We start from the raw sequence: 22,617 nt of genomic DNA on the forward strand, positions 1-22,617 counted from the left end.
GAGACCTAAATAACCCTTAGATCCAGCTAAGATTTCGATTCCCAGTAAAAAAAAATAGAATAGAAAAATATGGGACAAAAAATAAATCCACTTGGTTTCAGAATTGGTACAACCCAAAAACACCATTCCTTTTGGTTCGCACAACCAAAAAATTATTCTGAGGGTCTACAGGAAGATAAAAAAATAAGGAATTGTATCAAGAACTATATACAAAAAAATAGGAAAAAGGGCTCGAATAGAAAAATAGAATCAGACTCAAGTTCCGAAGTAATTACACATAATAGAAAAATGGACTCAGGTTCAAGTTCCAAAGTAATTACACATATAGAAATTCAAAAAGAAATTGATATGATCCATGTCATAATCCATATAGGATTTCCAAATTTATTAAAGAAAAAGGGAGTAATCGAAGAATTAGAGAAAGATCTACAAAAAGAAATTAACTCTGTAAACCAAAGACTTAATATTTCTATCGAAAAAGTTAAAGAGCCTTATATACAACCTAACATTCTTGCAGAATATATAGCTTTTCAATTAAAAAATCGAGTTTCATTCCGAAAGGCAATAAAAAAAGCAATTGAATTAACTAAAAAAGCAGATATAAGGGGAGTCAAAGTAAAAATAGCGGGTCGTCTCGGAGGAAAAGAAATTGCACGTACGGAATGCATCAAAAAGGGTAGACTTCCTCTCCAAACAATTCGCGCTAAAATTGATTATTGTTGCTATCCAATTCGAACTATCTATGGAGTATTAGGTGTAAAACTTTGGATATTCGTAGATGAAGAATAACTAATCTTGTCTTCGCATTCTGTGCAGTGGTAGAATAAAAAATGACAAGAGCCTTTTTTCCCGAAATCCCTAAAAAAAGAAGAAATTATACCTCTTTCTATAAGATTTAATGAAAATTGATAAATCATTTAACATAATTGCTATGCTTAGTATGTGACTCGTTATTTTTTTCTTTTTTTAAAGAAAAAATTTAGTAATTATAGAAAATTAACTAATAACCAACCTATTGCTTCGTATTGTCGAGATCCTAACTAAGAAGCAGTCACTATCGGAATAAATATCTCTATCATAAATGAGTAGATCTATCATATAGTTGTAGCAACTGCAATTTTTTCTCTAAAAAAGAAACGAGATTCTAGGTTCTGAAGCAAAACTAAAGGGATGTAGATAAAGGGAAAGATGATAGAAAGAAGAATAAGTAAGATATAGGATTCCAATATGTATGGTCTATGAATTGCATCAAAAAAGGCAATGTGATAAAGCATCAATATAATATAATAAAAATAACAGAGAATTAGAAATCGTAACTTGAAACAAGAACTACAAATTTAAAGCAATAATTAAAGAGCCACCCGGGTTAATAAAACTGAGAAAATTAACTCGGAAAGACATTTTTTTGAAGCTCCGTTGCGGGATTCAGACCTAACAGCCAAGAAGAAGTGTAAAGAACGAGAGTTGTTGAAACTAGCATATTGGAAGATTAATCGGCCAAAATAACCATGAGCAGCCACAATATTATAAGTCTCTTCCTCTTGACCAAATTTGTAACCCTCATTAGCAGATTCATTTTCAGTAGTTTCCCTGATCAAACTAGAGGTTACCAAGGAACCATGCATAGCACTGAATAGGGAACCGCCGAAAACACCAGCTACACCTAACATGTGAAATGGATGCATAAGGATGTTGTGCTCTGCCTGGAATACAATCATAAAGTTGAAAGTACCAGATATTCCTAAAGGCATACCATCAGAGAAGCTTCCTTGACCAATAGGGTAAATCAAGAAAACAGCAGTCGCAGCTGCAACAGGAGCTGAATATGCAACAGCAATCCAAGGGCGCATACCCAAACGGAAACTAAGTTCCCACTCACGACCCATATAACAAGCTACACCAAGTAAGAAGTGTAGAACAATTAGCTCATAAGGACCACCATTGTATAACCATTCATCAACGGATGCAGCTTCCCAAATTGGGTAAAAGTGCAATCCGATTGCCGCAGAAGTAGGAATAATAGCACCAGAGATAATATTGTTTCCATAAAGTAAAGAACCAGAAACAGGCTCGCGAATACCATCAATATCTACTGGAGGGGCTGCGATGAAGGCGATAATAAATACAAAAGTTGCGGTCAATAAGGTAGGGATCATCAAAACACCGAACCATCCGATGTAAAGACGATTTTCAGTGCTAGTTATCCAGTTGCAGAAGCGACCCCACACGCTTGTACTTTCGCGTCTCTCTAAAATTGCAGTCATGGTAAGATCTTGGTTTATTCAAATTGCAAGGACTCCCAAGCACACATATTAACTAGAAATAATATAGATAATAGAAGGCTTGTTATTTAACAGTATAACATAGACTATATACCAATGTCAACTAAGTCAGCCCAAAGATTGGATATCCATATAACTAAATTAACCAAACCAAAAAAATTTGTAAATGAAGTGAGTCAAAATTAAAAACTCAGATTCCTCTTTTCAATTTTCCATATGGGTTGCCCGGGACTCGAACCCGGAACTAGTCGGATGGAGTAGATAATTCTTCCTTGTTACAATAGAGAAAAATCCCTCCCCAAACCGTGCTTGCATTTTTCATTGCACACGACTTTCCCTATGTGGAAATGGCTCATTTCTATTACAAAGAGTTATACTAAAATTATGAAGAACATTTCAGAATGCAAAAATATGCAAGTTTTATCTTGATCATTCATCGACCCTTTCCTGTTTATTAGTTTTGTCTAATAATTAATTACGAGGATTCACCAGGCCGTTGATACGGATAATATCCAAATACCAAATACGCTCACTATGCGATCCACGGAAATAAAAAAGGGTTGTTTTGGTGAACATCAAAGAAAAAACTGGGTCTTCTTCCGTAAAAAATTCTTCTAAAAATACCGAGCCCAATCGTTGCATAAAAGTTCGTACCGTGCTTTTATGTTTACGAGCTAAAGTTCTAGCGCATGAAAGTCGAAGTATATACTTTAGTCGATACAAAGTCCGTTTTTTGGAAGATCCACTATGATAATGAAAAAGATTTTTACATATCTGACCAAATCGATCAAGAATATCCCAATCAGATAACTCTGTCCAAATGGGTTTACTAATAGGATGCCCCGATCCAGTACAAAATTGAGCTTTTGATAAAGATCCTATGAGGAGAGTAGCGGGGACTACAATTTATGATATTTCATACCAATTCAACAAAACAACCTCATGAATGGTATTCCTAAAATGCCAGCACATTTTCATACCCTATTAGACGAAGTGCACCAAGGACTTCCAGGCTATGCATCCAACAAATCCTAAAATTAGAAATTTCAGTGAACCATGACTCGGAAACTCAAATTAGGCAGTACGAAACCTGTAAGTTGTGTGCCCGCGGTGGAGGAGATTTCAATGGGCGTGGGCGGCGGCGACGGACTCAATAGCCCCACCCTGACCCGTCCGCACCCACTGCACGGCACGCCGACCCCGGCGGCCTCCTTTCTCCCCTCGCTGCTCGCACTTCTTCATGGCCGTCGACTGCAACGAAGGTCGCCTGGAGGATCTGTGGCAGACCAGCCGCGTGAGAGGAGGGGGCAGAGCGTGCTGGGTTGGCTACGGCAGAGGGGAGGCGCTGTGAGGGCAGGCCGGTGAAGGGGCGAGGTGCTCGTCCGCGGCTAGGGTAGAGGGGAGGCGCAGTGTGGGGAGGCCGGCGAATACGCCGAGGCGAGGTGCTGGTCCGCGGCTAGGGCGGAGGGGGGGCGCGGTGTGGGGGCGGGCGGCGACCACGCAGGGGATGGGCGAGGTGCTGGGGGCGGCCGGCTAGGGCGCAGGGGAGGGGCGAGGTGCTGGGGACAGCCATTGGCCACGTAGCGAGGTGCTGGTGCGCGGCTAGGGCGGAGGGGAGGCGCGGTGTGGGGACGGCCGGCGACCATGCAGGGGATGGGCGAGGTGCTGGGGGCAGCCGGCTAGGGCGCAGGGGAGGGGCGAGGTGCTAGGGGTGGCCGGCGACCATGCAGGGCGAGATGGGGATTTGGATATCGGTCGGCGTAGGGAGACACGGGAGAGACACATATAGATGGCAATCGGAGAATCGGGAGGGTTGATTGGGGAGACGGATGGTGGCAGGTCCCACATGTAAGAGACTGGTGGGGTGTGAGGTACGGCGACCACCACAAGGCTCTTTTATAGGAGTAAGATATAGATACGCTCATATTTAGATAAATTTGAGTCAGTTAATATGGGACGGAGCGAGTAATAGCCAGCTGCATCACGTGCTCCTAGGCACTCTATGAGACTGCAATGTGGGTGCTCATAATAAAGTAGTACATTTTTTAATATGTTTTTTTTAATCCGTTCACGCGCAAATATGTTTTTCCAAAAGTTCGGTTTTGAATTCAGGTTTCTTTCTGTGCATCGTGCTTCCAAATGTTTTTCAGTTGATCCGAACTCGACCAGTTTGGATAGGCCAGGTTTGGTAACTGCTAGAAATGCTCTCATGGCCCATAGTTTCGGTCAGTAGGATCTATTTGAGCTTGTACGAGCCCGGATTAGGGCCTTAGAGCATCTTCGATGAATCCCCCAAAGCTATTCCAAATGTCCACTTTGGGAGATATGGACATTTTGTCTTCAAACTCATCCCCCAATGGCATGTCCCAAACGGACAAAATGTCCTGTTTGTCCGGCCTCATCCCCCAAAGTTGCCCCAAATTTGAGAGAGGTTTGAGGTGTCTGGACAACCACTTTTCGCCCGTCCATGTCCCGCGCAGGCCCACAAGACAGTCACAACTCTCTCTCTCTCTCTCTCTGGCACGCGCAGAGCGAGGAAGACAGGGGGAGCAAGAGCTTCACATTCCGCACAGAATGATCATCATAATTGAGAAACAACGCAGTGTCATCGGCGTATTGAAGGTGCGAAACCCCGTCGGGAATGAGGTGAGACACCAACCCCCTAACATGCCCAGCATCCTTTGCCGCCTTTAACATAGCACCAAGAGCATCCCCACAAAGTTAAATAGCAACGGTGACAACAGATCCCCCTGCCGCAGCCCCTTAAAAGTGCGGAAGAATTCACCATTTTCTCCATTCACGTTGATGCACGCTTTACCAGATTCCACTGCAGCCTGAATCCATTCAATCCATTGAACACAAAAACACTAGCCGTTCGAGGACCTCCACAAAAAAAAAGCCGCCTCACTTTGTCACAAGCTTTCTCGAAATCCAACTTCAACACAGTACCTTTTTCACACGACCGATCCAAATCATGCAGAATTTCATGAACCAGAACCACCCCTCGAGCATAGACCCACCAGGAATGAAGGCGGTCTGAACCCTACTAATGGTACGTATCGTTCTCAAGATCTTGGTAATCACCTTGAAAATGACATTAAGCAAACGGATCCGACCATACAACGTTGAAATATTATCCGGGCCCGACTCAGCATCAGTGTTGAGAAGTCAGATTATTTGATCCTTCCGGACAGGCATAAAAGAACAACCGTCCCCAGCACCACACCCCACCGGCCCACCCTCGGATCCCCCCCGCACCGGTGACCTGAGAAACAAACCAGCCCAGATCCACAGCTCCCCGTCGATCGCCGGTCTGTTCCGATGGCTATGGGAACTTCTCCTCAGCTCTACCGCCGGCTCAGGAAGGCCTCCGATATCTCTATCGTCACCACCGCTTTCTCGTCGTCCAAACGAGTACGGCACTGCCCCTTCTCCCTCTCTCGCTCCTGTTTCACCTGTAAATTTTAAATCTTTTTGATGATGTACTCATACTGACGTCCAATAGTTACCATATAACACATCCCTGGAAGCAATTTCGTTCTCTGTATGAGTTACCCTTCAGATTTCGTCGAGCAATTGAACTTTTTTTTGGAAAGGCAGAAATTAAACTGGTAGCCACGAAAATTTCCCCATCTTATATTTTCTAAGAAAAAAATGCCCATTATTGGATCAATCCATGTTTTTTCGGAATCATACTGCTGCTGTAGATGGTGACAGTGCAATTTAAGATAATTATTTTGCTGCATTTTTTGGGTTAATTGATGTACTTGTTGTCAAAATTGCTCAATTAGGACACCTCTTATCCATCTTTTGGTGCACGCTAGAGTAACTGCGTAACTATATGTCTCTTGATCTTAAATTGTTTCGTTGTTTATGCAATTATTTAGTTTTTCCTGCAAAAGGTGACTTTATTTGGTTTGTCTAGGCCTCAGTTATTAGATATCTTGATAGTAATTACCTTTAAGATAAGCCACTTATCTGTCTAAGCTGTTTGGAATTCACTCACAATACTTCCATATTCTTCCTCATTTGATCCAAACCAGATGCATATGAGCAAGGAATACATCAGTTGCTGTGAGGACAAGATCAGCAGCTTACCTGATGAGATACTGATCATGATCCTTGAAAAGCTAGATGCACGCACAACACTAACCACCACTATCCTTTCAAAGCGGTGGCTGGATCTTCCCCGACGATCACACACATGTTATGATCTTTCCGTTCATGAAATTCTTCCTCCACGCTACCACAGGATAAAGAAAAAAACCATGGAGACTAAGGCGGGGTACGAGGCAGAGAAGAAAGCGCAGAATCTGACTGACATTTATGCTTTTAAAGACAAGTACGAACGATATCATGCCATCAGGGACCGGCACGAGCGGTGGATGGGGAAAGTCCATCTGCTCACATCCATCCTGCAACGTTACGAGCGTCGGGCCATGCGATGCTATGTTAAACGGGTCAACGCATTCCTTCTGGCTCCTGACAGTGTTCAGCAGAGGTCTATCCAGAAGTTGAGGCTTCAAATGTTTGAGGCGAGTAGTTTCATTGATCAATGGATTATGGCAGCGATTGGCAGATGGGGGGTTGAGGATTTGGAGCTTGTCATTGAAAACTCTAGCTGGTGCTATGACTTTCGGCTTTTGGATGGATGCCAGAATGTGCGGCTGAAACGGCTTGTGCTGTCCGGTTGCTATCATCATAGTGCAACGAACTCTTTGGTGTTACAGGGGCTCACAACACTCACTCTATGCAAAACAAGTTCAACGATGTTACACGCTTATGATATTCTGAGAAACTGTGTTCAGTTGATAGATTTGAGGCTAGAAGAATGTAGTTATGACCGAGGTGCTTTTCATATCAATGTTCCGGCATCAAAGTTAAAGAATCTTCAATTGGACAACTGTAACATTGGGAAAATATATCTGACTTTGCTCCCTTGCCTCGAGACATTTGCTTGTCGGGGTCAGCCGGCCAAAATATACTACGGTGTGGTGCCTCGACTTAAGCACGTGAGTTTGGACTTCATGCCTACTGGAGATCATGGCGAGGATGATTCCTCTGGCAGTAACTGGACATATCCACTAAGCAAATTCTTCAAAGGGTTGCCGCCACCGCTAGACTACCTTGTTTTGCAAATGAGAGGGCGTCAGGTGAGTAACCATTTGTGAAATGATCTTGGTTTCGTATTGCTACCTAAGATACTAAATGTCAACGCATCATGTATGCAGATGTGGATTGAACCAACCATTATTCCCGGTCAGTTCAATCATCTCAAGAAGTTGTTCATTGCAAACATGCCAATGAACTGGGATACATTCTGGATTCTCATCCTACTTGGTGCCGCACCTGCCTTGGAGTCGCTTCATGTCCATGTATGTCATTTCTCGACCAAATAACTTAATAGCTATGTTTTACGATACACATAATTTCTATGAAATTTCTCTGAAACCTAGTATTCTGAACTCTGAAATCTTGATGCAGATTGATAAAAGTGCAGAGATGGCAAATGCTGGATCGCTAGATGTCAAAGTGGAGCACCGTCAGCACCATCACTTGAAAGAACTAGTGGTCATCGGCTTCGAGGGAGTGGGGTGGCAAACCAGCTTTGTGAAGCAGATCATGGGCATGTCGCCGAGGCTGATGTGCGTCCATCTTTTTGATGGGCGCGTTGTTGAAAACAAAGAGCGTGGGCTCTGGGGCCTGGAGATAGATCCCCATCAGCGGGAATGGCATGAGTGTGATAGATCGGAGGTGCTTGATGACCTTAGAGACGGGAGCAGCTTGCCATATCTTGAAATAGTTTTAGAATGACCTGTTATAAGTTTTTGTGTTGGTGGTCTCCTTTTCAGGCTTATAACTTTTATCCTGTATGTTTTTGGAAAAAACGCTTTATCATGTATGCATGCCATGCGGCAACATCTGACAATGATGGCTTGATAGAAAGAAGAACATTTACTGTATTATTTATATGGGTATCTCTTGTGCTCTGCTTTCCTTGATTTATGCAAAGATCCGAAGCTGGTTGTTCATATTACATGGTTCACAGAATGCCACTAAGATTAAAAAAAAATCAGTAGATGATGTGTTTAAAATCACAAACCCTCTGCTGGAACAGAACAAGAGATAGAGTCGAGGAGATATGCACACGGTTTAACATGTGCATGACCAGCCCCACCTATATATTGATGCCCAAGACTTAGACATGTGCCGATGCGTACGTATTCCACGGCTTGCACAATTAGCACGACAAAAATAGCGTCCAGAAGTGGTGATCAAAATACCCAGTGGTCTTCAATTGAATATGTTCTGATTAAAATGTCTGGCTAGTACAGCAGAACTGGAGATGTTTTCAATGCCACTGAGCCGTGATGCTCTTGGTTCACGAGCTCTTGTTTCGTCCCAAGATTTACATCATATACTAGCAAGTTAGAACACCGTCTCAGATTGCAAAACGAGCCAGTCTGGCAGGTTTAAAATAATTTCACAATGTGTTGTATACTCGTACTGCTGTAATCAGGTATCCATATGATATAATTGACAGGACTTTTGGACTCCAAGATCCTGACAATAGAGAGCCGAACATACATGCAGATTGCATCAAATAGAACCAAAACTGATGAAAGAATATTGCAAAACATGCTGAATCGAGTCAAAACTCCCAAGTGAGAAAGATTCATAGTGCACAAAAATTATTACAGGAACCAGGTATCACAGCGTAGCAAAGCTAAATAGGTTATGACGCAGCTAAAACAAGTAACTCTAGATAGCCTGAAATGCAGACAAGTAAAGCTAAATCAGTCATCTTCCATGTCGTCTTCCATGTCATCATCAGAAGAAGAAGATGCCTCGTCACCATAATCATCATCGGGAATGTTGTCGTACCAGCCCTCATCCTCATAATCCCCAGGCTCGGGCACCGGTGGTTCGAAGGCAGCGTAGTCAGCAGGGTTCAAACCCATCAAAAACAGATCCAGGCGCCAAACCCTCTTCAAAGTTTCTGAAGGAAAGAAGTCAAACCCTCTCCTGTCACCACGCCGCCATAACCTGATTCTTTCCAGCACATTTAGGTTCCCAAAGTGAAGCACGTGCACACCTGGAACAAGATGTAAGAAGCATGTCTCCATGTCAGCACGCTTTATTGTCACTTTGATGAAGGTATGCGCTGAGGCAGCAGCATCTTCTTCTTCTTCTTCTGGATCGTAGTCTGGGTCATCAACATCATCATCATCCTCCAACTCCTCCTCTTCATCATCCTCTTCATCCTCGTCCATAGGGTCAAAGTCAGGGTCGTCGTCGTCGTCGTCGTCATCACCGTCATCATCATCATCATCACCATCATCATCACCATCGTCACCATTAGCACCAGCACCAGCATCATCACCATCATCACCATTAGCACCAGCACCAGCATCATCTGAGTTCTCCTCATTAACTTGATAGTCCTGCTCCTCCTCTCCCTCATAATCAGGATCACGGTCAAGGTTGTCTTCTTCACTACTTGGCTCAGAGAGGTTTATGTACTCTTCCCACAAAGGGTTAATGCCAGCCAATTGCCTTATCCCCAGTACCAATAGCTGTTCAAGATCTAGATCTCCAGTCTCTAGGACTTTCATGAACAGAAGGTCAATACCTGTATACATGAAAGAACTGAACATTAATGGACTATAAGTAGTTAAGCACATCTTGAAATACTACAAGTCTAATGACCAAAACAATCTAGATATAATCCAAGGTTTCAGTGTAGAGCCTGAAGGTACAGGATGCAGAAAGAAAACAGTAACAGAACAATGAAGAAAGCCTAATCAATAAAAACCATTATAGCAACTTCATCCGTAGCTCAGGGGCTCTGATGGGTCGGTGGCCATTAGGACTGCTCCAGGCAGTGAATAAGATGAAGGAATTCATCGCGTACACGTGTGGCAGCGGTGTCTACTCCGATGCGGCACATCCCGCCATCGGCTACTGCTTCACCTGCAGGGTGCTAGGGGTGCAGGTTAACAGGTTGTAGTCCTAGTTATTGTAATAGTTGGTTCTTCTACAGTCGGTTCTCATTCCAGTGGACAACCAAAATTGTTCCTATGCAGCAACTAGTACTACTCGCTCCACCTGCAGTACCCAATCAGGATCGATGGCATTACATAGAGTACACATGTAACTACTAGTATTGCAGGGATTATATACAAGTACTATATGTGATGTGGAGGGATAGGGGGGCCAAGCAATAGGGGGGATCTGATCCCTGCTAGCCCACCCCCTGGCTCCGCCCTGAACAGCAGTAACTAGAGTGAGTTGAATCGGACTGTGCTGCTAGACGTTCTGAATTTGAGTTGCTGCAGTAGCTAACACTGAAACTTTGATGACCAAATACTAATTGACAAAAAAATACCCTTATCTAAAACAAACAAGGAGTGTGAAGCACGCCCGAGCAAAAATTGTAGTGCAAACTACACAATCAAATGTTTATCCATAACAGTCACGAATTAAGCACCGAAGCATTTAGGAAAAAAAATTACCATCAATGAAGGAGCTGTGTTCCATATGTGCGGACCAGCCATCTGCACAAGAAAGAAAACATAAGAACAACAGATCACAAACTAAATAAGAACAGATTAAACAAGTTTGTTTGAAATTCTCACCCAAGCCGGCCTTGCTAGGGACGTCAACGCCGTAGCCCGGAGTAGTCCGTAGTAGACGTGCACGCTCGTGCAGTGGGGTCGGAGTCGGAGCACGCGGCAGTGGGCGTGCACTCTCAACAGCATGACGAGCAGTTCGCGCTCGAGGCGGAGAACGCGAGGGCACGGGCAGTGGCACTCCATGAGCCCTCTGGGCCGGAGGCAGATCGCGCGCGCGCGCAGGCACAGGCAGTGGCCGTGCGCGCGGGCTGTCGGAGAAGAGCCAGTGGAAGCCGTAATGGAAGGCGGCGTACGCGTCCACACATCCGCGTCTCACCTCCTCCGGTGAGAGCTCTCCGAGGGACGCGTTCGAGACGTACCTGGGTCTGTAGGCCATCCGATCCACAGAGATGGAGACCTCCTCCTCCATCTCCATGCCACCGGAAACCCTGATCTCGTCTCCATGCGGAAGGTGAATACCCCAGTACTGGCGTAGCGCGCGCCGGGCGCCTGCGAGTTCCTGCCCCACAAACTTCACACTGGGGTCCTTGAAGAACTCGTGCAACTCGCTGGGGATGACCTCGGACTTGGCAAGATGAAATACGAGACAACGATGGCCGGCGCAGAGCTGGAGGGTGGACGGCGGCGGAGGGTCTCCACGGACCTTGCGCCAGGTCGTGGACCTCTGGACGGCAACTCCGACGATGAAGCGTCCGGCGAGGATTTGCTCGCCGTACTATCTGAACTTATTACCTACAATTTTTGTTCAAAAAAAAGAATAGTTCACAAAACCACGATGCAAATGAAGTATATGCAAAATATATGGAGAGTAGCTAAGTTGCGTACACCATACATTTTCCCTTGGCCAAGGAATAGAATGAGCTTGAGCATTCCCAATATTTAAAACCCTCCCTTGGGCTCTTGGCAACAAAGTTGTACCTTTTATGACTACGTTCACGAGTACCTCAACATAATTACCGAGCGGTTTACCATCCATACATTTCGCTTCTTTATCGATATTCTGAACTGTACCGAGTGCTACGAGTGCTGCACTATTTGGTGATGTCAAGCCAACCTCCATACCACACTTAATGGTGTCACCCTGCCCATAATGTCAGAAGTTTACTTTTTATGTAAACTGACACTTTTAGAAAAGCAAATGAAACCGGACATATACTGCCACTTGTGTACATAAAAGTAAAATTCACTTATGTGCTGGGTCAACTTTCAGGAAAAGAAATGGAAGGAAATTGCATTGGAGATCCTTTAACTTGGCAGCGATTTCACTTTCATCCATAAACTCGCAGATTTGAAAACGGCTCCTTAAACTTGACAAGTTTGTCATTTTAGTCCAAAATGACAATTTCGGACCAAATTAGGCCACATAGACATCTGACGCGGCTCGGGGGGGGCGTCTTTTTGCAAAGTTGCGGCTTCTGGAATCTTGTGTTGGGCCCCCTGGAAAAATATGGGTTCTAGCCCGCGGCTTAAATCCCTAACCCTAGCCTCAGAAATTCCCAAATCTTGCCACTGCTCTCCTGAAGCAAGCGCGAGCCGTGACGCCGTTCCAGTAGTCACCGCAGAAGCTATCGACGTCGTCGTTTGTGTGGACATCGACAGAGCCGCCGTTCAAGTCATCGTCGTCTACGCGGTTCCATCTCCGAGATGTGGGTGTCGCCGGCTGTGCAGTCGGCGATCGCCTCCGGCCCTTCTGTTCCGTCACTTTGTCTCCCACGGGCAAGACGGTGTAACGGAGGAGGGCAAGGGCCGAACGGTCTAACACGCAACGAGGGAGGGGGTTTTCTGAATAAATCAAACATGCCGCCTCTTCGTAGCGCTGCCTGGATCGCAGGTTATAGGCCAAAAAATACCGGGGGTTCAATGAAAGAAAACATCGGCTGCAAATTTGCAAAGAAGACCCCCCCTCCCTAGGCCAAATCAGATGCCAGAGTAGTCTAATTTAGACCGAATTCGTCAATTTGGATTATAAGTGAACCCACATGCTAAGTTTAAGGGGCCGTTTTTCAAATCCGCAAGTTTATGGATGAAATTGAACATCGCTGCCAAGTTTATGGATCGCGTATGCAATTTCCTCAAAAAATGGTTAAGCTACTGTAGTAAGTACCTTTGCCTTTGATGTTAAAAAGTTTTGGAGGCAATTTTGGACTTGACTATTTGGCAACCGTTATGCACCTAACTTAGGTACCGAACGATCCTGACGAGTGCGCAGGTAGGAATCCGCGTGAGCTGCGCGACGCGAGCACAAGCAGGCGCGTGCATGCTATTTCTATAGCTACATGATTCTTTTTTTATTCCACTGTTCTAATTTTTCTTCACACCCATACATGAACATGCATGCAATGCCAAAAACGCTTATGTCAGCAAGATTCCTTCATATTTAAAAGTTCAAAATGCTTTAACTCTCAAACGACAAACCTGATCTGCAATCTGTTTTCGCCATTGAGTTCATTGCGACGAGTACTTGAAAAGCAGATCCCATTTCGATATGTTTCAACGACTTTTTTTTTGACACAAAGTTACCAACCGGTAATAACTAAGTTATCAGACTATTCCCAAAAAGTTACCGACTTCAAAAATTAGATCTCACTTGAGGATGTGCCGTCATCGTTTCCGGTCTCAAAAGTTCTCAACCATTATTATGCGGTAATTTACCCGAAATTACCACCTGGAACAAAAATCCTTCGTACCTAGCCACATAAAGTTATCCCTGTAATATCCGATGAGAAAAAAACAAACATATTTACTCGTCCCTTTCCACCCCGTCAACATAGATTTTGCACATAATTGTTCAAGTTTGAGTGAGACTAAAAAGTAAAAACACATCCTACTCCGTCCTACCAACACAAAATGCAAGAGAAATCCTGCATGATGCAAAAATTACCAATGTGCAATGCATAAACTTACCAACAAATAGTGCAATAGTGCAGAGTTATCAATCATATATGGATAAAGTTACCAACCAGCGACGCATAATGTTACCAACACATAGCGCGTAGATCAGTTACCAATGCGACCTCACCCAGTGCACACGAGCTAGTGCATTCAAATGGGATGGGGATAGCTACATCCCATATGGTGCAAACCTACATGGTACAAAAATCAATTACCAACATCTAATGCATGAACCTACCAACAAAACAATCCATGTACTTACCAAACGGACGATGTATAAAGTTAACAACCCTCAACGCATGAAGTTATCAACCCCACAAATTGCGAAAAAAGTTGCACTCTATGAGTGGGAAAGAATCACCACCCTTACGACAGGATACACATGTGTAACAAAAGTTATCAACATGCAACGCATGAACTTACAATCACACAATGCATAAGGTTACACAACCCCACCAGGGCACAAAAGTTGCATCCAATGGGAGGGGACATAATTACTACCTCCACATAGTACAAACCTACATGGTATGAAACGTACCAACATCCAATGCTTGGACTTACCAACACATAGTGCATATAGTTACCAATCTGATATGAACGGAGTTACCAAGCCTGAATGCATGAAGTTACCACCCTCAGACAGTACACAAAAAGTTGCATTGAAATGGGAGGGGACAAAATTACCACCCCACACAGGGTAGAAACTTACATGGATAACTACATCGGTATTGGGGTGATAATTCTAGCCTGAATTGTTGGATAACTACATCGATGTCGGGTTGGTAACTATAACCTGAACAGTTGGATAACTAAATTGTTGCCTGGGTGATAAGTATAGCATCGACAACTTGATAAATACATCTATGATACGTTGATAACTATAGCCGGAATGGCCGGATAACTACATTGGTATCGGGGTGATAAGTACATCGTGAACAGTTGAGTAACTACATCAATATTCGGTCGATACCTATAGCCTAAAATGTTGGATAGCTACATATATGTTGTGTTGATAACTGTAGATTAAACACTTTGGTAACTACGTATATGTTGACTTGATCTGATTAGCCTGCGTGATATATAGTCGGGTAACTACATATATATTAGATTGATAACTACAACCTGAACCGTTGGTTAATTGCACCTATGTCGGGGAGATACATATAGCCCGAACAATGGGGCAACAACATCGGTGATGAGTGATAACGATGACATGTACATGTGGGTAACTAAATTAGTGGCAGGAAGATCATTGTAACCTACATAGTTGGCTATCTCATGGGTGATCACTTTTCCCCTAAAAAGTTGGGTATCAAAACTAGTGCCAAGGTGCTAACTACATTGACGGCGAGTGATAATTATCTAAACACGTGGGTAACTAAGCTTGTCATCATTGTAACCCTAAGCCTATATTCCATCCCAAGCAAGAACAAAAAATCAGTAGAATCATCTCCTCCCCCCCCCCACCCCCCACCCCCCCCCCCCCCACACACACACCTCGAGAAATCCCTCTCTAATTATATTCCATCACACATAAAAAATCCATGTCAGCATTCTCGTCTCGAGGTCGATGACGACGAATAGGTCTCCTCCGCCGGGCCCCTTCCTGTTCCTCTTCTTCACACCTTGCTCTCCGTTACCGCTGGCTTTGAGTTGCCCGACTCCTTCGCCGTCCTGCGTAGGGGAGCCGCGAGCAGGCGTCAGGCCGGGGCTCTGCAGCACAAAGAGGAGTGCGAAGGGGGCAGTCATGGATGCGCGCGGTGCGGAGCACGGAGGCGGCGGCGACGGACGGCGCAGGGCGGAGCACGGATGCGGCGGCGACGGCAGACGACGCAGGGCAGCAACAGTGGACAAGGAGGAGATAAAATAGGTGGGCATTGGCAAGGCAGAGGTGAGGCGAAGGAGGAAGACGAGAAGAAAATAACGAGGAAGGGGAGAATGAATGAGTACGGGATAAGGCAAGAGGTTTGGGGAGCAAGGTGGAAAACAGAACGTGACTGATACTGAGACGAAACGTTCGGCAACAACAATAGGTACGGAACGTTCTCCAGATAGATAAATGCTTTTGATATTATAAAATTCAGAGGCATTTTTCTAAAAAGCCTTTAGAGTTAAAAGTTTTTGAGGCATCTTTACAGAATAGCCCTCCTTGACTTATATTTTGAGGCAATACAAAAATATTGCCTTATATAATAAATAATTGAGGCAATTTAAAATATTGCCATTATCAAACTGCGTTTGAATATCCACTGTGACGTAGTGTGGTGTGTGCCTGTGAGTATCTCTGCCGCGCAAATGAAAAATTGCCTGACGGGATTTATATCCACTGATCTTTTGTCCGTGGTAGATCAATGCGACATGTTGGGTGATTGGGTCGCATTATCCAACACCTCGTCGTGACACTGACCGACTCTATCACCATGGAAGCTGCTGGTTTGGAAGCGCCGGTGAGCTCGATCGGGCTTTGGAAGCGCCGAAGCGACGTGCCACTGTTCGGTCAACTTCTCGCCAAAACATCTCCATCAACTCTGGACTCCGTTTCGAGACAGACAGAGAGAGAAGTGCCCCTGCAAGAACTTTTGTGGATGTATTCATTTGGTCACAATCAGCTGCCCGACGGGCCACCTAAACACATGAACATGGAAGTGCACTATTTTCCATTTCTTCCGTCTCGTATTAATTGACTTTCTGTTGTATGTAACTAGACAAATTTTAGTATATAGATATGTTTATATTTGATAAATTTGAGTCACTTAATATGGGACGGAGCGAGTAATAGCCGAGACTGCAATGTGGGCCTTCTCGTAATAAAATAGTACTCTCTCCGTGCCTAAATACTTGTCGCTGTTTTAGTATAAGTTTGCACTAAAACAACGACACTAAAACAGCGACAAGTATTTAGGAACGGAGAAAGTAACTTCTTGTAACCAATTTATTATACATGCTAACTATATGTTAGCCAAGAATGACATGGCAAAAGCTTACGCCATCAACAAACTAAACTATTAATCTTGTTCCGATAGTACAGTACAGATCAACGAAAATCCAGAAAATAGGCAAACACAAATGACGATTCTTCCACGCTCAGCTTTCGGTTTTCCCATTATCTAGAGCAAGCAATGCTTACATGAATAAACATTGGTTACATTGGTGTGGCGAGAACAATAAAAGAAACTGTCTTGTGAGGGTTTTACGTTTCTTTCTCTTCTATGTCTAAAAGTTACTAGCACGTTTCTAACACAAAAGACAGTCTTTGATGACAAGAAAAAAGAAAAAGTAAAACTTTGGGACACGATGTTTCCCTTTATGTTAGTGCGACGGCAGCCGAATGCGGTGCAAGTGATGGTCCTCAATTTGCTTCCGGCGATTTCTCCCTCGGTGCAAGTGAGTTAGGTCTTTTTCGCGTCGAGAACCGGCTAGCGTGATGCTCTGAGAGAGCAGGTGCTTGCCAATTTTGAGGATAGAAGGCGAAATTGGTGATCTCAACAGCCAATATGCGAGTTATATGTGAGTGAAAATCAGGAGTCTTTTTCGGAAGGGGAAAAGGAAGACAACATCAGTCGAGGAGTGGATCGGTGGAGATGAAGCTGTAGATGGCCATGTCCCTGGGCTGGCCCTCGACGGCGCGGTAGCTCCGCAGCACGGCCTCGCGGCGGAACCCGGCCTCCTCCAGCGCGCGCCGGGGCGCGCCATCGCCGCCGCCGGCGTCGACGACCGCCTCCACGCGCTCCACGCCCTCCAGCCCGCCGTCGCCGAAGAACGCCGCCACCGCCCGCCTCATGGCCGCCGCGGCCACAGTCACGCTCGAGTGCGCGCGCGCCAGGACGACCCCGATCTCCGCCCGGCACCGGTCGTCCGTCCGCGTCACGGCCACCGCTCCCGCCACGCCGGCGCCGGGGCCGATGCAGATGGCGCGGACCCAGGGCCGCCGCAGCGGGCTGTCCCAGAGCCAGAGGAACGCGAGCAGGGATTCACGGGACGGGCAAGGATCCCACGCCCGCGGCATGGGGGCCGCGGCCACGGGGTCCGATGCCCACGTCAGCTCGGCGTCGAAGTCGCCAAGGTCGAACGGCCGGAGTGCCACCACCTTCTCTCCGCGCCCCGGCAGGCTCACGGCAGGCGCTCCTCGCTCCTCCATCTCCGAGCCTTCTTCCGCACGAGCGCCGTTCGAGATGAAGCTGTACATGACGAGGTCCCTGGCGCGGCCCTTGTGCCAGTAGTGGCGCCGGAGCACGCCCTCGCGCCGGAACCCGGCCTTCTCCGCCACGCGCTGCGACGCCGCGTTGTCCACGTCCACGAGCGCCTCCACGCGCGCAAGCTCCTCCACCTCGCCGAACACCACGCCCAGCGCGCGTTTGACGGCGGCCGTGGCCACGCCCTTGCCCCAGTGCGCGCGGGCCACCAAGTAGCCGAGCTCCCCGCGGCAGCGCTCCTCCGGGGACGGAGCCAGGGAGACCAGGCCCACGGGGCGGTCGTTGCCGGCGCCGGAGCCGACGCAGATGGCGCGGTACCACGGGTGAGGGAGCACGGTGTCCCGGAGGTAGGCGAGGAGAGATTCCGTGGAGGAGTAGGGCTCCCAGCGGCAGAAGGCGGCGACCTCCGGGTCCGAAGCCCAGGACATCATGGCGTCGACGTCTGAGAGGTCGAAGCGGCGGAGGGTCACCTCCATCGCTGTGCTGTGCTCCACTGCTATGGGGAGGTCGGATACTCGGATTCGCTCTCGTGGGTTGGCCTGAGCGTGATGCAGATAGTGCCGTAGTGGTACTGTGGTTATCTTCTAACACCAACAGATCAAGGAAAACCCAGAAGATAGGCAAGCACAAATGATAATTCTTGCACGCTCACCTTTTGGTGTTATCTGTAGCAGCAATTATTGCTGACGTGAATAAAATCAACACGTAATAATCTAGAGCAACAAAAGAACTGTCTTATCTTTCGTGTATAGGGACAATTAATCAAACAATGGGGAGAAAAGGGGGAGTACAGAGTACTGCTACTAGAGTTCCACTGAAACTGAACAAATACGACATCATCATACATGGCAATCAAGCAGCGGCAGGCGGCAGCGGGTCAGTGGAGACGAAGCTGTAGATGACCATGTCCTTGACGTCGCCCTTGAGCACGCAGTACCGCCGGAGCAGGGCCTCCCGCGTGAACCCGGCCTTCTCCAGCACCCGCTGCGACGCCGCGTTGCGCGCGTCCACGAGCGCCTCCACGCGCTCCAGCCCCTCCACCTCTTCGAACACCGCGCCCAGCGCGCGCCGCACGGCCGCCGTGGCCACGCCCTTGCCCCAGTGCGCGCGAGCCAGCACGTAGCCCAGCTCGGCGCGGCACGCGTCCGCCGTCGGCGACACGGACAGCGCGCCCACGGGGCGGCCGTCGCCGTCGCCGGAGCCGGAGAGGCAGATCGCGCGGAACCAGGGGTGCGGGAGCACGGTGTCCTTGATGAAGGCCAGCAGGGGCTCCGTGGACTCGTAGGGCTCCCAGCGGCAGGGCGCGGCCACCACTGGGTCCGACGCCCACGCCATCATCGCGTCCACGTCGGCCAGGGTGAACGGCCGGAGGGTCACCTCCACGGCTGTCTTCGCGGGCTGCGCTCCTTCTCCTTTGCCCTGCTCCATTTTCTGTTGCTACTTCTTGCAGCTGAGTTGCGGGTCTAGGGATTGGCACGTAACAAGCTCCGCAGCAGCTAGTGTGGCCTGTGTTTTTATAGATGGAATCAGGCAGAGCAGGCGCCAACTCTGTTTGACCACATCAGACACTGATTGGGGCTTAGGAATCTTGATCGCCAAGTTTTGCAATGAAGTCAGAGTGTCAATGGTGATGGACTGATGGCCTGATGGGGAAAGGAAGGGGGGAAGGTGGGAGGAAGAACCGAAGCTGATGTGGGCTACCGGAAAGTCAATGGTCAACAGGATCCTGACTTCCCATCTCAACAATCAAACAAATCAAATCGACACAAACTAAAGTCGCAAAAAAACAACAACATCGACACAAACCAAGCAGCTTAGGAGGCCTGCTCGTGGCCCATAGTTTCGTTCCACAGGCTTTATTCATCTGGGCTTGTACGGGCCTTCCTCAGACAGCATGGATCAACCAACAGGTGTCAGGCCGCAACACCATGAAGCAACGCAACTGCTGCGACGCCGACGGCGAAGGCGAGAGTTCTTCCTGCTTCATCGATGTTCCCGCCGGAGTATTGAGCTGCATCACATCAGATACATAGATTTCGCTCCAAAAAAAAAATCAGATACATAGATATGAAATGGTGCTCCGATTAGTTCTGTGTGATCGTTTGATGCAAGTCTATGAAATATTCCATGTTTTGTTTGTACCAGCAGGGGGAACATTGGGATCGGATGGTGTCGCCGGAGTACTTCCAGCTGCCGCCGGGTTCGCCGGGGACGGCATCGGAACTCCCAGAGCTGCACAATGGCACGAAGTTATTTACTACTTCTCCGTACTTGCTTCTCCGCGCCACAACTATGCACGTGTGCAACGCGAACTTAATTACCGTTGCACTGGCTGGCGGGTGGGGCCTGGACGCGGCACGCCCCGGGCAGCTGCGTCGCGCGGGCGCCGTCCAGGGCCACGCCGAGCGTGGCCGCCGTGCCGCCGAGCACCGCGCAGAGGCACCTCGGGCTCGACGCCAGCACGCCGGACACCGCCGAGCAGCACGCCGTGCCCGGCCCCGGCGCCGTCGCGTTGCCCGACATGTATCCCATGCACGGCGACAGGCTGACCAGCTCCGGCATGCACCCGGAGCCGCTCACGATGCCCGATGAAGGTGCCGGTGCCGGCGCCTGTGCCGCGCACCGGCATGCCAGCAGCGCGGCCGCCATGGCCAGGGCGAGGCCGAGCGCGGCGACGTCGACGTGACCTGCCCTCATTGGATATGATGGAGAGGCTAATCGTCTGGCTTCTTTCGGTCTTTCCCATTGCCTGATTTTATAGCGACTGATCATTTCTCCGTGGCAGATCAATGCAACTTGTTGTTGGGTCGCACTGTCGAACACTTGTCATGACCCAGGGCAAGCAGCCAGTCAGGGTAGGCAGCACCGGTGAGCTCAGGCTGTTCATGCGGCATTGTTCGGTCAACTTCTCGCCAAACATCTCCATCAACTCTGTACTCCATTTCGACCCAGACAGGCAGAGAGTGCAACCGCAAGAACTTTGTGGACATATTACTCATTTGGTCACGGACGGTCGGACGCAAATTCCCTGCCCCGACGGGCCACCTAAACACATGAACACTGAAACACACAAGCTCTGCAGTGTGCACCAATCAAAGATCCGCTCGCTCGGCCCGTGCAACCACCCTGACCAAACACCCATCTGCCACGCTCAACATTCTTAACCACATTAACAGAGAGACCAGACACGGCATCGATCACACGTATATAATGCAGGAGAGAACTTGCACAGTTTGCGATATGCCGGCGGCAATGAGACGGGGCGTGAGGAGGAGGATGGGTCATGATGCGGTGATGATGACCGGGCTTCCGCTGCTGTTTCTGCTTCTGGCGCCGGCTTCGGTGACGGGGCAGGGGCAGGGGCAGGTGCAGGTGGCGGCGTCGTGCACGGCGTCGCTGATATCGACGTTCACGCCGTGCCTCAACTTCGTGACGGGGAGCACCAACGGCGGGGGGTCGCCGACGCAGCAGTGCTGCAGGGCGGTGGCCGGGGTGGTCCGCACGGGCGCCGACTGCGCCTGCCTCATCCTCACCGGCAACGTGCCCTTCAGCCTCCCCATCAACCGCACCCTAGCAATCTCCCTCCCCAAGGTCTGCAAGTCCCTCTCCGTCCCGCTCCAGTGCAGAGGTTTGTTTTGCCTTCAAAATCACTTCTTTTGCTCTGTTTTTGTACTGAGTTCCTTGGTCTCTGATTAACCCAACATGTTTTGTCTGTCGTTCCTTCAATTCTGGTGGTTTGCAGATACGGCCACGCAGATCCCAGCTCCAGGTAGCTTAATTCTCCTTGTTTCTCATCAACAATGCCATACCACCATACATTACTCAACTTAACAGTGAGCAACTCACTTGCAGGGCCTGTTGCATTTGCTCCGGCGCTGCCCCCTCTGCGTAAGGATCTGTACTTTTGCATATCACACTCTATGTACCCAACTTGCCAAATTCTTTATCTGAATTTTGCTTGCCAGTGTGCTGATAAAATATATTGAATTCTGCAGCACCTTTGCCGCCGGAGTCGTCGGTGGATGCCACCGCGACGTCGCCGGCGGTCGAAGCGCCGCCGGCGATCATGCAGGGACAGAGGCCGGTGGTGGTGCTGAGCTCGGCATGGAGGAACGCCCGTGGGCTCCTGGCGCCTGCACCCCTTGTGCTGCTTGTACTTGCGTCCATTTTGGTTTGATTGAGTAGATTGCATATATTGGGGATGTCTTGTCGCCATGGTGTCTTCGCGGTAAAACTATACGATGAAATTTTGTGTCGATGGCCTCTGAGTTGGCCGTGCAATCTCGTATTCCCCTCATGTGGATTAATATGATAGGATCATGTGTTCTGATTTCTGAAATGTACACTGGATGAGTAGATGTACTGCTGATGCCTTTTCGCCACTGCTACATAGGCACGCTTCGGTTTTAAGCAACAAAAACACGGGGATAAGAAATTCAACCATAACTAAACATCCGAAAGCAGGACGACCTGAGTACAGTATCCTGGAACTGTCTGGGGCTCTGATGACCTGGAGTGAATCAAACAAAGTGTTGGCCAGAGCCCAGAGACAGAACGTTCACACATATCCAAACGAACGGGAAGAAGTTCAAGAAACCGGCCCAAATTTCTGTG

The 22,617-nt window shown here is 47.9% G+C and overlaps 5 protein-coding genes across 5 annotated transcripts; 2 read left to right on the forward strand and 3 right to left on the reverse strand.

Moving 5' to 3' along the window:
- The first annotated feature begins 5,437 nt into the window (after positions 1 to 5,437).
- On the forward strand, positions 5,438 to 8,265 carry LOC100837110. The gene is made up of 4 exons (XM_003557609.4): positions 5,438 to 5,696; positions 6,326 to 7,435; positions 7,514 to 7,657; positions 7,767 to 8,265. The coding sequence occupies exons 1-4, from the start codon at positions 5,604 to 5,606 to the stop codon at positions 8,094 to 8,096; spliced, it is 1,677 nt and encodes a 558-aa protein (XP_003557657.1). The 5' UTR covers positions 5,438 to 5,603; the 3' UTR covers positions 8,097 to 8,265.
- Positions 8,266 to 16,873: 8,608 nt separating this feature from the next.
- LOC100842902 lies at positions 16,874 to 18,569 on the reverse strand. The gene has a single exon (XM_003559276.4). It carries the CDS (start codon positions 18,477 to 18,479, stop codon positions 17,367 to 17,369), a length of 1,113 nt encoding a protein of 370 aa, XP_003559324.1. The 5' UTR covers positions 18,480 to 18,569; the 3' UTR covers positions 16,874 to 17,366.
- A 148-nt stretch (positions 18,570 to 18,717) lies between these two features.
- LOC100842786 (uncharacterized N-acetyltransferase p20) lies at positions 18,718 to 20,117 on the reverse strand. The gene has a single exon (XM_003557628.4). It carries the CDS (start codon positions 19,429 to 19,431, stop codon positions 18,856 to 18,858), a length of 576 nt encoding a protein of 191 aa, XP_003557676.1. The 5' UTR covers positions 19,432 to 20,117; the 3' UTR covers positions 18,718 to 18,855.
- On the reverse strand, positions 19,753 to 20,741 carry LOC100843207 (xylogen-like protein 11). The gene is made up of 3 exons (XM_003559277.3): positions 20,325 to 20,741; positions 20,146 to 20,235; positions 19,753 to 20,014 (listed from the first exon to the last, which is right to left on the reverse strand). The coding sequence occupies exons 1-3, from the start codon at positions 20,698 to 20,700 to the stop codon at positions 19,917 to 19,919; spliced, it is 564 nt and encodes a 187-aa protein (XP_003559325.1). The 5' UTR covers positions 20,701 to 20,741; the 3' UTR covers positions 19,753 to 19,916.
- A 478-nt stretch (positions 20,742 to 21,219) lies between these two features.
- LOC100843813 (non-specific lipid-transfer protein-like protein At2g13820) lies at positions 21,220 to 22,361 on the forward strand. The gene is made up of 4 exons (XM_003559279.4): positions 21,220 to 21,631; positions 21,746 to 21,772; positions 21,856 to 21,891; positions 21,999 to 22,361. Exons 1-4 carry the CDS (start codon positions 21,244 to 21,246, stop codon positions 22,178 to 22,180), a joined length of 633 nt encoding a protein of 210 aa, XP_003559327.4. The 5' UTR covers positions 21,220 to 21,243; the 3' UTR covers positions 22,181 to 22,361.
- Positions 22,362 to 22,617: the final 256 nt, after the last annotated feature.

This window comes from Brachypodium distachyon, chromosome 1 (assembly GCF_000005505.3).
Source record: "Brachypodium distachyon strain Bd21 chromosome 1, Brachypodium_distachyon_v3.0, whole genome shotgun sequence".
Lineage (NCBI taxonomy): Eukaryota > Viridiplantae > Streptophyta > Magnoliopsida > Poales > Poaceae > Brachypodium > Brachypodium distachyon.